The sequence below is a fragment of the Mustela nivalis genome, assembly GCF_964662115.1.
Source record: "Mustela nivalis genome assembly, chromosome: 5".
Classification (NCBI taxonomy): domain Eukaryota; kingdom Metazoa; phylum Chordata; class Mammalia; order Carnivora; family Mustelidae; genus Mustela; species Mustela nivalis.
Window position 1 is genome coordinate 80,569,986 of NC_139024.1, and position 17,426 is coordinate 80,587,411.

The following is a 17,426-nucleotide window of genomic DNA, read 5'->3' on the forward strand; positions in this document are numbered from 1 at the left end:
CAGGAATAAATCCTACTTGGTCATAGGACATGTAGTTTCTCCTCTTTCAGTGTTTGGAAAAGTTTGAAAGGGATTGGTATTCTTTTTTTACATGTTTGGTAGAATTCACCAGTGAAGCCATCAGGTCCAGGGCTAGGGCTTTGTGTTTGGGGTGGTTCGGAGTGGATGGGGATGGTGGGCAGTGGAGCAGTGGAGCGGTGGGAGGAGATTTTGATTATTGATTCAATCTCTTAATAGATAGGTCTGCTCAGATTTTCTCTTTCTTCATGATTTAGTCTTGGTAGGTTTTATGTTTTTAGGAAATTGTCCATTGTATCTGGTTTATCCAGTTTGTCCGTGTATAATTAATTGTTCACAGTACTCCTAATCCTTTTTATGTCTATAGAGTTGATAGTGTCATTGTTTTCATTTCTGATTTTAGTAATTAGGGTCTTTTCCCTTAGTCCATCTAGGGTAAAGGTTTATCAATTATGCTGAGATTTTTTTCAGAGAACCACATTTTAGTTTCATTAATTTTCTGTATTTTTATATTCTCTATTTCATTTATCACTGTTTGAATCTTTATTATTTCATTCCTTCTGATAGTTTTGGGTTTAATTTATTCTCTTTCCAGACTTAGGCTATAGGTCGCTAATTTGAGATCTTTCTTCTTTTCTTCATATGGCTTTAATATGTTTTCCTCCTGAGTGATATTGAATTTCTTTTTACATATTTAAGTCCCATTCATATTTCTTTTCTGTGAAATGTCATTTCTTATCCATACTTCGGTTTTTTCTGCTAGGTATTGGTTTTTTGCTTATTAATTTTATAAGCCCTGTACATATAAAAGAATTAGCTTTTTGTCAATAGTTGGACTTGAAAATACATTTTCTGAATTTATCATAATATTTTCTTCTATATGTGTCATTCTATTTCTTTTTCCTATATCTGTTATTTTCTACTATGAAGTTTCTCTAATTCTAATGAGTATTTATTTTATAAATAAGTCCTGTCTTCACTAATGAACCCATCTGAGAGAATAGTTACTAAATATCCACTGTCTTAAGTTGTGAGGTCACCAAGGTGAAGAATGGTTCCTACCTTCATTGACCTCAAAAAAAGAGGGAGAGGCCATATAGGTAAACATGTTTACCCATTTCTTGAAAATTTATGTTCACTCTGGGTGAGGCAATGTCTAGGTGCAAGGAATAGAAGTGTGAATGAGGTTGGTTTTGCCACTGAGAGTACAGTCTAATGGGAACACATGGTATATAAGGCCTTATAACAAAATTTATACAACTGAAAAGGTGGCTTTCTCATACTCTTTTTAAGAATTTTTCTTAAAACTTGTTTATGTGGTTTTCTATATAGACTTTCTGCTTGGCTTGTTTACTTCCAAAACATTAAAAACTATTGGCATTTTTATTGGGATCAAAAGTGAGGATTAATAACTTTATGGCAGTATATATTTCTATTTATGGAAATTGTTTTGTCTTTATTTCTGGAATTTAAAAAAGTCATTTTAAGTGGAATTTTTTTCCTCCGTTAAATTTTCAAACTTGTTTTTTTTTTTTTTAAATTAAAGGAAATATTCAAGACCAACTAATCTTCAGACTTACTTAAGGCAGAAGCATTTAAGAGAAATTCCAGCTTGCTTATCATACTTCAGTCACTAATACATCAGAATACCTCATTGCAATGTGGTCTCATCTTTTAGTTCTATCTTATGATAGTAAGGCTCTATGGTACTGGGATTAATAGTGTAGTTATTTAACAGTGGTATTTCTGTACTATGTAAGTAGTGTAATTTGCTTTCATAACAGTTTTATAGAATCATGCAGTTTCTCCTTGTAACTTTATTTTTCTGAATAAAGGGTTAGCTTGAATTATACAATTATTATATTATCAAAAATGTGTGTATCTTACTATCCATTTGAAAGCTGAAGAAAATGGTTTTTGACATAGCATCAGGCCAGTAGAGGGCTCTCCAAGTCAGGCTACAAGGACATATAGAAATAGCTGGCAGGATGTGGGAAAGGGGGCTGCTGAAAATAGTAGAAGGATTTTAAATTATCTAGTTACAGTAGTTACAATATTGTTGAGAAATTAGACTTCAAAAGATAGGGGCAATTAATAAAAGGGAATACAAGGAACACTGCAAGTACTAGATGGGTGTTACAAATATATGAGATGAACTTTTTTTCAATAGATAACTGAAAAACAGCAAGGTTTTAAAAGAACAACAAATATGATAAAATACTTAGCAAATAAAAAATTTTTGGTGTGTGAATAGTGCTTTTCTTTTTTTCATTGAATAAATCTGACCTGTAATATGTAAATTTAAGGTGTATGCAGACTGGTACTTTTAACACATTTATATAATGTTTACTAACGTAGTAGTATTTATTGCATTAAATAGTTATAGTTTGTATTATTGTTTATATTCATTATACTGTGCATGAAATTTCTGTGGCATATTTACTACTCCATACAAGTTTATGCCCTTGTATCCTATCACCCTGACCTCCATCTCTGCACCTCTCATCTTTTGGTAACCACCATTTTACACTCTGGTTTTTACAGGTTTAATTTTTTTAGATTCTACACATAAGTGATATCCTACAGTACTTCTCTTTCTCTGTCTGACTTATATTGCTTAATGTGATGTGCTTCAGGTCAATTCATGCCATTATAAATAGTAGAATATCTTCCTTTTTGTGGCCAGATAATATTCTACCGTATATATGTAACATCATATCTTTTTTATCCACTGATGGGCATATGGGTTTTTCCATATTCTAGCTATTATGAATAATGTTGTGATAGACATGGGAGGGTATGTATCTTGTCAAAATCCTGTTTGTGGGGTGCCTCGGTGGCTCAGTTCATTAAGCATCTGCCTTCTGCTCAGGTCATGATCCTAGAGTCATGTCCTAGGAGCCAGTCCTGCATCAGGCTCCCTGTTCAATGGGTAGTCTGTTTCTCCCTCTGACCCTCCCTCATCTTATTCTCTCTCTCTCTCTGTCTCATTTTCTCTCTCTCTAATAAGTAAATTAAATCTTCACAAAAAGAAACCCTGTTTGCATTTCTTGTGGGAATGTACCCAGAAATGATATTGCTGGATTGTATGGTAGATCTATTTTATTGGTCCATAGTAGCTGGACCAATTTACATTCCCACCAATGCTGTGTAAAAGGTTCCTTTTTCACTGCATCTTTGCCAGCATCTGTAATTTCTTGTCTTCTTGATGATAGTCATTCTAACAGGTGTGACAGGGTAGCTCATTGTAGTTTTGATTTGCATTTTCCTGATGATTAATGATATGGACCATCTGACCATGTGTCTGTTAGCCATTTTGATGTTCTCTTTGGAAAGATATTGTTTAGTTCTTTTGCCCATATTTTTTTCTTTTGCCCATTTTTTATTAAAGTAGATTATTTATTTTTAATTTATTAAATCAAGTTCTTTATATATTTTGGATGTTAATCCTTTCCTGATATATGTTTTCCTAAAATATTTTCTTATTCTGTAGGTTGTTTATTCATTTTGTTAATTATTAGATCTTCTGTGCAGAGGCATTTGAGTTTGATGTACTTCTGTTTGTTGATTTTTGCTTTTGTTGTTTGTGCTTTTGATGTCATATCCAAAAAAACAAGTCATTGCTGAGACCAATATGATGAGTTTTTCCCTGTGTTTCATTCTAGGAGTTTTATGGTGTCAGATCTTTTAAGTCTTCCATCCATTTCAAGTTAATTTTTGTGAGTGGTGTCAGATAGGGACTCAATTTCATGGTTCTGTATGTGTTCCTACAGTTTACCCAGCACATTTGTTGTTCTTCTATTGTGGTATTCTCTTGTCAAATACACCTTGATTGTATATGCCAGGATTTAATTCTGGGTTCTCTACTCTGTTCCATTGGTTGATGGGTCCTTTTTGTGCCAGTACCATACTGTTCTTATTATTATGGCTTTTTAGTATAGTTTGAAACCCAGAAGCATGATACCTCTGGCTTTAATTTTTTTTTCTTTGTTTCTCAGGATTGCTTTGGCTGTTGAGGTCTTTGTGATTCCACACAAATCTTAGAGTTATTTCTTCAATTTCTGTGAAGAATAATAGCAAAGGAATTTTTACCTTGGATGTATGAATAATATTATTTATGCACAGCATTTTATATATACATTTTGGGGCCCCGTAGCTTATTCATCCTACTTCCATAGCACATTAAACAAAAAAAATTAAAATTTTCATATTCTGTATATTTGAGTTTAAATACATAAATTTTTGAAATAAAGTAACATTTTTATAAACATATTCTTGAGAAATAACTATTTACCTATTAAAAACTTTGAATAGCCTTACAATCAAGATGACCTGAAAAACATCATTAAATCTCATAGGTAGAAAATGAGAACTAGATATTCATCTTAAAATTCACACTTTCTAGATTGTTTTAATAGTAGAATTGCTTGAACTGAAGAGAGATTTGTATTTATAATGCTTTATACCAAGATTTCAACCTGTAGTTTACAGGCATTCTTGGAAAACAAACAAACAAACAAATAGAATATAAGGGATTTTTTTTTACCTTTTGTTAAAAACTAAAGGAACTGTGGGGCACCTGGGTGGCTCATGGGTTAAGCCTCTGCCTTTAGCTCGGGTCATGATCTCAGGGTCCTGGGATCGGGCCCCATGTCAGGCTCTCTGCTCAGCAGGCGGCCTGCTTCCCTCTCTCCCTCTGCCTGCCTCTGCCTGTTTGTGATCTCTCTCTATCTCTCTCTGTCAAATAAATAAATAAACCTTTAAAAAAAAAAACAAAACATAAAAACCAAAGGAGCTCCTCAGTGGCTTAGTCGGTTAAGCGTCTGTCTTCAGCTCAGGTCATAGTCCCAGGGTTCTGGGATTGAGTCCAATCAGGCTGCATGCTCTGGGGAGAGTCTACTTCTCCCTCTCCCTCTGCCTGCCTACACTCCCCTACTTGTTCTCTCTCTCCCTCTCTCTCTGCCAAATAAATAAATAAAATCTTAAAAAAATGAAGAAGAAAGAGATGCCTTCCTTTAATTCAGATGTGACCGTTGGAAAGACCAACCAAATAATATTTATTTTAATTAAACTTCATTGATGCATCATGTCTTATTCTCTTTCCATTTTGTACTTTTTCTTTCCATTTATATAATTTTTTTCTATGTGTTTTTCCTTCAGCTTTTTTTTTCTACTACCAAGCCGTTTGGTTTTATTAAGCATTTTATAAATGAGTTCCACCTTTACAAATGAGCTTGTTCAACAAAACATAAACATCTAATGTGGTAAATGCTGGACCCACAAGAATGAAGAATAGTTTCTATTTTCATGGATCTTGAAGTCTACAGAGAGACTGTCAAAAAGCTGTGTAACCATTTCTTCAAAAATTATTTATGTTTACTGTGGATAAGGCACTGTATAGGTACTAGTAATATAAATGTGAGTGAAGTTGTTTTCTTCAAATAGTGTACAGTCTAATGAGGAAGACAGATAAAGTTTGACGTACTCAAATGGGATCTAGATAAAGTGCCATGGGAATCCCTACTAAGAACATAGAAACTAGTCTTCAGAGGCTGGCTCAGACTTCCTGCAGGCAGGATATCTGATCTGAGAACCTGATGAAGTAAAAGAATTTAGCAGGTAAAGTTCTTGAGGTATAATATACTGTGTGTGAAGAAGTCCAAAGGCAAGAGAAGAAATAATGCATTTGGAAAACTATAAATTATTGTGTGTGGATGAAGTGCAAAATGAGAGAAGAGTAGTGGTGAGAGTGTGCTTACAGACATGAGCAGGCTCGTCAAGTAAAGGGCCCATTTGTCCCCCATTTAGGTACAGTTCCAGTTAGTTAATGCCTTTTGTACTAGCACAGTGATTAATAGCACCCTCTTTTACTCTCCGAAGTATCCTAGTTTGGTTACCCCAGTGGCATAACAGATTTATGGTAGATATTCAGGCAGAAACTAGTTAGGAGTCTATCTCAGTAGTCTTAAACTTAGATGAACACACCTGAATTTTAAAACACCATTGGTCATGACAAGAGAAGGAATATTTATTAAAGCTCTCTGTGACTAAGCATGGGCTTGATTTAAGGAGTTTAGTGAGTTAGAGAATGGGCAAAATTGCTTGGTTCATATTGTCAAAGATCAGGATAGAGATGACAACATCAGGAATAAGTTTAGAGGAGGAAAATAAGGAGGTAAGCTTATATATTGTAAATTTAGGACTCAGGTGAAGAATGAGGCTGATACACATTGTAGGTCTAAGGGAGAGATGAGAGATTTAGCACTTGTCAGTCCACCTGGGTGGTGGTTGAAGGTTGGGCATGATCATGTATTCAAGGAGTGAAGAAAATGGGACTCAGAAGTGAAGACAGGGACTAGCCATATTTTAGAAGGCAGTAAAAGAGCACAGCCTGTGAAGGGACATGGCAGGAGTGGGTGGTATGTGGTATTGTCACAGAAATGAAGGGAAGACACTCAGAGCCTGAAAAAGAATTTAAAGGCTTAAAGCATTTCTGGCTTCAGATTTTCCTTTTTCTGTCTGCTTCATTTCATGTACAAGTTCTACAGCCTGTCCTGCTATGAAACACTTTTCTGTAGTGCAGATTTGCCTATGCACAAATGGTAGATAGAATGTTGTCGGTGTAGTTTTCAAGTTGCGTTGGTTCTGATGCGGTTTTTGTTTTGTTCTTTCAGACAAGGGGAGTTAGACTAGTGGGAGTTAAATTAGAATCTTTGGCAGGCTACAGAAAAGGCCTAGGCTCACCTACTGCATTGGCAGCAGAAGCCTCTTCAAGCTGAATTTTCAGAGAACTGTAAGAGTGCTGTGCTGCCTTTAGAAATGGACTTTCTCTTTTAGTGGTTTGGGGACATGGCAGGTTGTGTTGCCTCCTCCCCACCTGAATAGTAGTCCCTGTATTGCAGAGTTCTAACTAAATCATCTCAACACCCATCAGACCTTCTCTAATTAAAATGACATCAGCATTTTGATAATTTCTGTGCATATGGTTGTTCAGTATTAACTATGACTGCCTGTCCAAAATGTTGAGCTCTTCTCCCCAGTTAGTTTTGATTAGTAATCTGGCTTAAGTTGTATAGGCTTTGAATGGACTATTTTTGTTTTTACTTTTCCTTTAAGACCTACTACTTTTAGTGCTTGATTTTTGAATGGTTTTCCAGAAATGTGTATATTTCATTGTCCTAGAAACACCTTATTATTGGTAAAATTAATAAATCTTATATTTTAGATCAGTTATAGGTTCAAAACAGAGGTGAGCAGAATGTACAGAGTTCTCATGTATCCTGTGCCACCGCATACCTATAGCTTTCTTCACTGTTAACATCCCGTATCACAGGGTATCTCTGTTACTATTGAACCTATATTGACACATCATTATCACTCAAAGGCCGTAGTTCATGTTAAGGTTCACACTTGGTCTTGACAATTCTGTGAGTTTGGACAAAAATATAATGACCTATATCCCATCATTGTAGTATCGTACAGAATAGTTTCAGTGCCCTAAAAATCTGTGCTCTGCCTGTTCATTCCTTCTTCTCTCTTAGCCCCTGGCAACAACCAGTCTTTTTATTGTCTCTATAGTTTTGCCTTTTCCAGAATGTGATACAGTTGGAATCATACTGCATATAACTTTTCAAGATGGCTTCTTTCACTTCATAATATATACTCTTAAATTTCTTAAGTCTTTTTTTAAAATATTTTATTTATTTGAGAGAGAAAGTGAGAGATAGAGCAGAAACAGAGTCGGGGTGGGGAGCAGAGGGGGAGGGAGAAGTAGACCCTGCTGCTGAGGAGGGAGCCAGATGTTGGTCTTGACCCCAGGACCCTGGCATCATGATCTGAGCCAGAGGTCATGAGCTTAACCAACAGAGCCACCCAGGCACCCCTCCTCTATGTCCCTATGTCTTTTTAGTACTGAATAATATTCCATTATCTGGATGTACCACAGTTTATCTGTTCACCCACTGAAGGAAATTTTAGTTATTTTCAAGTTTTGGCAAATATGAATAAAGCTGCTAAAAACTTCCATGTGAAGCTTTTTGTATAGAATGCTTTCTGTTCATTTGGGTAAATACTAGTGAACACAGTTGCTCGATCGTGTATGTGGTCAGAGTATTTTCAGTTTTCAACTCACTGCCAAACTGTCATTCCAAGTGGCTTTAATACTTTACATTCCCACCATTTCGAATGGAAGTTTCTGTTGTTCCATACCCTCACCAATATTTGGTGTTGCCAGTGTTTTAGATTTTGGCTATTCTGATAGGTGTGTGGAGTTAGGTTGCTCTGTGTTTTAATTTGTAATTCCCTAAAGATGTTGGATTTTGAACATCTTTTCATATATTTGTTTGCCATCTGTATATTTTCTTCAGTGAGGTGTGTCTGTCCAGGTCTTAACCCCATTTTTAATCATGTTATTTTTAAATTTTGAGTTTTAGGAGTTTTTATAGTTTGGATACAAACCCTTTTTCAGATGGATCATCTGCAAATAGTTTCTGCCAATTTGTGGCCTGTTTTCTCATTTTCTCGGTAGTCTTCTGCAGAGCAGAAATTTTTAATGAAATCCAGCTTATTATTTGTTTCTTTTTTGGATCATACCTTTGGTAATGTATCTAAAAGTCATTGCCATAATCATAGTCTTCTAGGTTTTTTCCTATGTTCTAGGGGTTTTATAGTTTTGTATTTTATGTTAAGGTCTGTGGTCCATTTTTAGTTGTTTTTTTGAAGAGTGTAAAACCTGTGTCTATAGATTGATTTTCTTGCACGTGGATGTCCCATTGTTCACCATGATTTGTTGAAAAGACTTCTTTCTGCTCCATTGTATAGCTTTGTTCCTTTGTCAAAGATCAGTTAACTTGTATTTGTGTCAGTCTATTTCTGGGCTTTCTATTCTGTTCCATTGATCTGTTTGGTCTTTCCACAGTGTCACACATTCTAGATTACTGTAGGTTTATTTTACGTCTTAAAGTCAGATAGTGTCAGTCCTCTGTCTTTGTTCTTCTCCTTCAGTATTATGTTGGCTATCCTGGATCCTTTGTTTTTCCATAGAAACTTTAGAATCAGTTTGTTCCTATCCACAAATAACTTGCTAGGATTTTGCTTGAGATTGCATTGAATCTATAGATTAAGCTAGGAAGAACCTAACATCTTGACAGCCCTGAGTCTATCTATGAACATGGAGTGTCTCTTTATTTTGTTCTTCTTTGATGTCTTTGATCAGAGTTTTGTAACTTGACTTATATATATCTTGTATATATTTTGATATATTTTTACTTATTTCATTTTTTGGAGTGCTAATGTAAATGTCAGTGTGTTTTTATTTTTATTATTTTTTTATTTAAAGAATTTATTTATTTGAGAGAGAGAGTGTGTGTGAGAGAGAGCACAAGCTGGAAGGGGAAGGTGCAGGAGAGGAAGAGGGAGGAGCAGACTCCCTGCCTAGCCGGGAGTGTGATGAGGGGCTGGATCCCAGGACGCTGGGGTCATGACCTGAGCTGAAGGCAGACACTTAACCGACTGAGCCATCCAGGTACCTGGCAGTGTGTTTTTAATTTTAAACTCCACTTGTTCATTGATGGTATATAGGAAAAGAATGACTTTCACATATTAACCTTGTCTCTTGTAACCTTGCTATAACTGCTTATTAGTTTCAGGAGGGTTTGTTTTTGTTGTTGTTGTTATTGTTGTCTTTTTACAGTGATTTCCTATATAGGTGATCATGTCATCTATGAACAAAAACTTTTTTTTTTCTTTTTTCCCAACTGCCATACATTTTATTTCCTTCTCTTGTCTTACTGCATTCTTTAGGACTTCCAGTACAGTGTAGAAAATCAGTGGTGGGAGGAACATCCTTGCCTTGTTACTGATATTAGCAGGAACACTTCCAGTTTTTTACCATTAATTCTGCTCTTAGCTGTAGGTTTTCTGTAGATGTTCTTTATCAAGTTTAGTAAGTTCGCCTCTATTCTAAGTTTGCTCAAGGTTCTTATCATGAATAACTGTTGAATTTTGTCACATTTATTTTTTCCTCAGTAGCCTGTTGGTGTGATGGATTATATTAATTGATTTTTTAATGTCAAACAAGCCTGAATTGCTGGGATAAATTTCTATTGGTCATGGTAAATAGTTCTGTTTATACATTCTTAGACTTAATTTGCTTTTTTTTTTTTTTTTTTTTTTTTTTTAGGATCTGCTTTTATAGAATATTTAGCCTGTGGTTTCCTTTCTATTTATTTATTTATTTACTTCAAAAAACTTTTCTTTTGGTTATCTCTACACCCAATGTGGGGCTTGAACTCAAAAGCCTGAAGGATTTATATGCTCTTCCAAACAGAGCCAGCTACGTACCCCAGTAATTTTCTTTCCCTATAATGTCTCTGTTTCATTTGGTATTAGGATAATTGTAGCCTTATAGAATGAGTTAGAAGTATTCCCTCTGCTTCTGTGTCTGGAAAAGATTGTAGAAAGTCAGTATAATATTCTTCTTAAATGTTTGATAGAATTCACCAGTAAACCCATCGAAGCCTGGTGCTTTCCATTTTGGAAGGCTATTAATTATTGATTCAATTTCTTTAATAAATTTAGGCCTATTCAGATTATCTATTTCTTCTTACATGAGTTTTGGCAGATTGTGTTTTTCAAGAAATTAGTCCATTTCATCTAGGTCATCAAATATGTGGACATAAAGTTGTCCATAATATTCCTTTATTATATTTTTAATGTCCACAATGTAGTGATACTTCCCTTTAACTTTTGGTATTAGTAAGTTTGTGTCTTCTCTCTTTTATCTTAGATAGCCTGTCTAGAAGGCTTTTGATTTTATAGGTCTTTTCCAGAGTGAACTTTCAGGTTTTTGATTTTCTGTATTGATTTTCTGTTTTCAGTTTCATCGATTTCTGCCTTTATTCTTTTCTTCTACCTACTTTGTTTTTCTTTATCTAGTTTCCTAAGCTTGAATCTTAGATAATTGATTTTAAATCCTTCTTTTTCAATATATGCTTTTGATGGCATAAATGTCCCTCTAAACACTGCTTTGACTGCATCCTACAAATTTTAGATAATCTGCATTTTCATTTCCATTTACTACAAAATATTTTAATTTCTTTCAAGATTTCTTCTTTGACCCATGTTTAGAAATGGGTTAATTTCTAAGCATTTTGGGATTTTATAGCTACCTTTCTGTTGATTTCTGGTTTAATTCCATTATGGTTGGAGAGAGCATACATTGTACAATATCTCCTTTAAATTTGTTAAGGCATGTTTTATCACCCAAAACGTGGTCTGTTTTGGTGAATGTTCTATGTGAGCTTGAGAAGAATGTGTAATCTGAAGCAGTCTATCGATACATGTCAGTTACATCCAGTCAGTTGAGGATGATGTTTAGTTCAATTTTGTGCTTATTAATTTTCTGCTTGATGGATGTTTTCAGTTCTGATATAGAGTTGTTAAAATCTCCAACTATTAAAGTGGATTCATCTGTTTTTCCTTGTAGTTCTCTCAGTTTTTACCTCACATTTTTTGCTGTTGTCTTGTTAGGCACATGCACATTAAGGATTGTTAAGTCCTCTTAGAGTTTTGACCCCGATAACTTTCCTTGCTGTAAAGTCTGCTTTTTCTGAAATTAATTTAGCTACGCCACTTAACTTTTTCTTTAAAATTTAAGTACTAAACAAAATAGTGTAATATTGGTTTCAAGAGTAGAATGTAGTGATCCATCACTATGTATAACAACCAGTGTTCATCATAACAACTGCCCTCCTTAATACACATCACCTGTTTAGCTCATCTGCCACCCGCCTCCCTCCATCAACCCTGAGTTTCTTTTCTGTTGTTAAGTGTTTCTTATGGTTTGTATCCTCTCCTCTCTCTCTCTCTCTTTTCCTTCCCACATGTTCATCTGTTTTGTTTCCTAAGTTCCAAATATGAGTGAAATCATATCTGGGTCTGAGGTTTTGTATCTGACAGTCTGGAGACATTCTCAGTCATTACTGTTTCAAATACTGCTTTCATTTCCTCCTCCTCCTTGTAGTGTTATACCCTTTATAGTTATCTCACAGTTCTTACAGTTCTTGGATATTCTTTTTTATTTTTAACAGTCTTTTTTTTTTCTTCTTAAGTTTTGGAAGAACTGTGTTTAGAGACATTCTTTTTTTTTTTTTCTTTTTAAATGTTTATTTGAGAGAGTGAGAACGTGTTTGGGGTAGCAGGGGTTAGGGGGACAGGAGGAGAGCATCCTCAAGCAGATTCTGCTAAGTGCAGAGTCCAATGTGGGGCTCAGTCTCATGACCCATGAGATTATGACCTGAGCCAAAACCAAGAGTTGGATGATCAGCCAACTGAGCCACCCAAGTACCCGTCAGAAACATTCCTTTTTATGTTAACAGTATTTCTGATGTCTAATTTTTTTTCTTCTTTCTAAGAATAGCCACCTCTGTGCTTCCATTATCCATCTATTCTTGTCTGTTGTTTATCTTAGCATTAATGCCCTATATTAATCATAGTTAAAAAAAAAATCTCTGGTCTGATAATTCCAGCATTCCTATCATATCTGACTCTGGTTCTCATGCCTGTTCAATATCTGCAGACTGTGATTTTGCCTTTTAATATATTTAGTTTTTTGTTGAAAGTTAGACCTGATGTACTAAGTCAAATGAAATGTGATAAATATGCCTTTAGTAATAAAATGGTAAGGTATAGTGGGAGAAGTCCTCTGTAGTCCTGTGATCAAGTCTTATTCTTTTCATGTGCCTGTGCTCCTGGAATGTGAACTTCCCATTCAATCATGGGACAGGATGGTTCAAGGCAACTGGAATTTAGTGTTTTCTTCTAGGTAGGTTAGCTTTCTTCTAGGTAGGTTAGTCTCTAGTTAAATAGTTTATCCTGAAGACAGGTCTTGTTAAGAAGAACATAGTATTCTGGTATATTTCAGAGTGGTTCTTTTTCTCCTCTTCCTGCTGGAAACATGAAGAGATTTTTCCCTGGTGTTCACTGTGAGGACATGGTAGAGCTCATGGAGATAAAACTCAGACAAGTCAGTTGTCTCCTGTGACTGGGTCTCCCTGGAGTTTTTGACTTTCAGACTTGTATACTCTGAGCCTCCAGTAGTTCCATCAGTTTCAGTTCTTTTTTCCTACTTCAGCATTGGTTGCAAGGAAGATTCTGTTCTGGTAAGTGTGACTTTCTCTATTCACTTGTTTCTCCAATTCTGGGGGTAGCAGTTTACTCTGTGACCTTATTTCTGTCAGATCTAAGAAGAGTTACGGATTTTTCAGTTTGTTCATCTTTTTTACTTGTAAGTAAAACAGATGAAGGGGAAATTTCTGAGCTCATTACATGCCAAATTAGAAACTATAAGTCCATATTATTTTTTTTTAGTTTCTTAGCCTAGCCTACCCATCTTACTGAGTTCTAGGCCCACATCTCTATCTACTGTTCATCTCTATTTGTATGTTCAACTGGTATCTTAATATCAATTGGTTCTAATTGTAATTAAGTACATCTACATAGACCTGTTCTATATGACCTCCTTACTTCAGCTCAGAATATGATCTTCCCTGTTACTTGACTCAAAATCTCAAACCATGGTCATAGATGACATTTCCTGTCTATTCACTTCTTTAAAAAAAGTTTTTGCTAAATCTTCTCAATTCTACATCTAGACTTTCTTCATTCTGTTTTGTGTGCTCTTATTCAGCTCTTCTTTTTGTCCAACTAGGTTAGAATAATTTTTTTTAAGATTTATTTTAGAGAGAGAGAGCTCACATATGTGCCACTGTGGGGAGGGGTAGAGGGAGAGAATCTTCAAGCAGATTCTTTGCTGAGCATAGAGCCTGACATGGGGCTTGATCTTAAAACCCATGAGATCATGAGCTGAGCTAAAAGCAAAAGCCAGGTGCTTAACTGATATGAGCCACCCAGGAGACCCTAGAATAATTTCATAAAGTGAATTCATATCCATTCTCAGTATCTTCTAATTCCTGCTGCCCACTGCATCCAGGTGTTATAGCACTTGCTTGTCCTTTTTACCCTTCTCTTTCCCTTCAATCAAACGTTACTGAGAATCTACACATAACGCTAAATGCCAGGGAATACAGAAATTTACAAAACACAGTTTACAATCTTCTTAAATCATGCTACTTTGTTGTTATAAAGCGATCACAAGTTTTCCCATTTCCTATGAATTAAGATTTAATTCTGAACCTTGTGATTCTATAGTATGGCCCCACTTGGATTTTTAAACTTTTCCTTCTATCCATCCCCCCCCCCCCTCTTTTATCCATACTTTAAAGATATGGGTACTCTGAATACATTCCATTTCTACCTTTTTAAAATGTTCTTTCTGGAATACTTTTCTGTCTTTCTCCATTCCTATCAGAATCCTCCTCATTTTCAAAGTCTATCTCAAAAGTTACCTCCCCCATAAAGCTTTTTTCCTTATTCTTCTGGTGCTGTCTTCATTTATCTTCCAACCTCCCTATACTTTGTACTTAAGTTGACTTTTCATAGGTACTGGGGTGGCTCAGTCAGTTAAGCATCTTCCTTTGGCTCAGGTCATGAACCCAGGTTTCTGGGATTGAGTTCTGTATTGGGCTTGGTGGGGAGTCTGCTTCTCTCTCTCCCTCTGCCCCTTCCCCCCACTCAGTGTCTGTCTGTCTGTCTGTCTCTCTAATAAATACAATCTTTAAAAAAAAAAAAAGATGACTTTTCTTTGGCTACTGTATTATATGGTGTCCTGTATATAATTATCTGAGGATTTCTCATATGCTTCTGATAGAATTTGAGTTTTTGAAGGATAGTGCTAGAGTCTGTCATCTTTGAAATACCCAGCACATGATAAAATGCTATTTATGTAATTTTTGAATTGTAGCTTCACCTTTTGGTGAAGTATGAGTTCCTCAAGGTCTAGTTCAAATTCATTTGTATAAAACTTCCCTTAGCTACCATATAGTACCACTATCTTAGTACTTACACAGTTTTCATTTTCTTTTTTTGTGATATTTTACTAAACTGGTGGGGACTTGACTTTATCAACTGTTGAATCCCAGTACACAATTCCTAACATGTGCTCAGTAAATACTTGTTGAATAAGTAGAAAAATAATGTCCACTTATTGTGGACATTATTATTCAACTTGTGTTGAGTAAGTAGAAAAATAATGTTTCTTCACTTTGACATTACTTTATTGGTATCTCTTTTGGCACTTACCACATTCTAATTTACTTGAGGAAATATATACATTTTCTGACTGCCTTCTCCTGGTTGTAATGCTGCAAGGGAAACGGGAAAGATCTCATCTGAAGTCCTTACAAAGCCTCACTCATGGAAACAAGAATACATTTGTTCAATCAGCAATTATTTTTTTGAGCTCTTATTTTATGCCAGTGATTATTCTAGGAAATAGGGGTCTAAGAACAACTAAGGTGGGCAAAAATTTCTGCTTTCATGGACCTTATTTTCTAGTTAGGGGAAACACTTTCTTAATACTTACCAAGTTTATGGGGTGCCTAGGTGGCTCAGTGGACTAAAGCCTCTGCCTTCGGCTTGGGTCGTGATCCCAGGGTCCTGGGATCAAGCCCTACTTCGGGCTCTCTGCTTAGCAGGGAGCCTGCTTTCCTTCCTCTCTCTCTCTCTGCTGGCCTCTCTACCTACCTGTGATCTCTGTCTGTCAAATAAATAAATAAAATCTTTAAAAAAAATCAAAAGTACTTACCAAGTTTAATATTAGCTGGAAGTGATCACCTGTTAAGAATTTTTTCTTTAGTTTCTATTTCCCTGGAACTTTCACTTCTATTTAATGTACTACTGTGTCTCTAATTATACTTTATAACCAAAAAAGCTTTTATTAAGCTTCTGTTTATGTGATAGGAACTTTATATATTTTACCTCTGTTTTTCAAAAAACAAAAACAAAAAACACTGCAAGGTAAGCTTTATTATTTCTGTTTTATAGATAGGAAGACTGAGGCTTGGCACTGGTAAGCAAATCAACTTGATTTAATCATGGCATATAACTACAAAATAGGGGAGCTGGGATTCATGCCAAGGTCTCTCTGTTGCTAAAGCCTAGATATACTCTCTGTACTCTACCTGATTTCCAATTTCTTCCCAATTTTTCAAGACAAGTAAACGTTTATCTTTTTTTTTCCTCTTTCCTGATAGCCACAATATGAGAACAGTTCACTCCAGACTCCATTTTCTGATCAGTCAGTGTCCCATTCCCAGCAAGAGGAACTTGAGCAAAAGCTTGCATCTACTGAGAAGGAGGTTTTGCAGCTCAATCAGTTTCTCAAACAAAGAATAAGCCAATTTAGTGAAGAGAAGAAGAAACTGGAAGAAAAGGTAGGTATTTTTAATAAAGTTGAATTAGGTCAATAACAGCCCTTCAACATATAATTATTCGTCATCTGCTGTATTTCAGATGTGTGTTATAGTAGGTTGTACATTTATATTGAAATGATTAGTTTTGCGGTAACTTTTGAGAAAACCTGTGCTGTTCACAAAAATCTAGGGATTTTCTTGAGGGATTAAAAAATACCACAGTACAATGGAATACTATGCAGCCATCAAAAGAAATGAAATCCTGCCATTTGCGATGACGTGGATGGAACTAGAGGGCATTAGGCTTAGTGAAATAAGTCAGTTGGAAAGGACAACTATCATATGATCTCCCTGCTATGAGGAAGTGGAGATGCTGCGTGGCGGGGTTAAGGGGGTAGGAGAAGAATGAATGAAACAATATGGAATTGGGAGGGAGACAAACCATAAGTGACTCTTTTTCTTTTTTTTTTAAGATTTTATTTATTTATTTGACAGAGAGCAATCACAAGTATTCGGAGAGGCAGGCAGAGAGAGAGAGAGGGAAGCAGGCTCCCCGCTGAGCAGAGAGCCCGATGCGGGACTCGATCCCAGGACCCCGAGATCATGACCTGAGCCGAAGGCAGTGGCTTAACCCACTGAGCCACCCAGGCGTCCCCATAAGTGACTCTTAATCTCACAAAACAAACTGAGGGTTGCTGGGGGGAGGGGGGTTGGGAGAAGGGGGAGTGGGGTTATGGACATTGGGGAGGGTATGTGCTATGGTGAGTGCTGTGAAGTGTGTAAACCTGGTGATTCACAGACCTGTACCCCTGGGGATAAAAATATGTATGTTTACAAAAAAATAAAAAAGTAAAAAAAAAAAAAACCCACAGTATATCTTGCTAATGAATAGTGAAACCTTTCTTGAGTTAGTTGCCTAAACTGAGATGTGACACAAATATCTATTTTTCTTTTCTTTTTGGGTTCAGTTTCTTTGTCATGTTGGGTATAAAGGATTGGTATAAATAAAGATGGTACTTTTTTTTTTTTATAAGCACATGACTTCATGTTATTTAAGCTGCAGCCCCGGATTCTGAACAAGTGGTGAAAAGCCAAATA

At 35.8% G+C, this 17,426-nt stretch overlaps 1 protein-coding gene across 5 annotated transcripts in view; it reads left to right on the forward strand.

Moving 5' to 3' along the window:
• Positions 1–17,426, forward strand: part of CEP85L (centrosomal protein 85L) — a 223,697-nt gene that overhangs the window by 161,924 nt on the left and 44,347 nt on the right. For all 5 annotated transcript variants that reach the window (XM_082730950.1, XM_082730949.1, XM_082730951.1 and 2 more), the window contains one exon: positions 16,170–16,349. In XM_082730950.1, the coding sequence (XP_082587076.1) occupies positions 16,170–16,349 (180 nt within the window). The remainder of the gene's footprint in view (positions 1–16,169; positions 16,350–17,426) is intronic.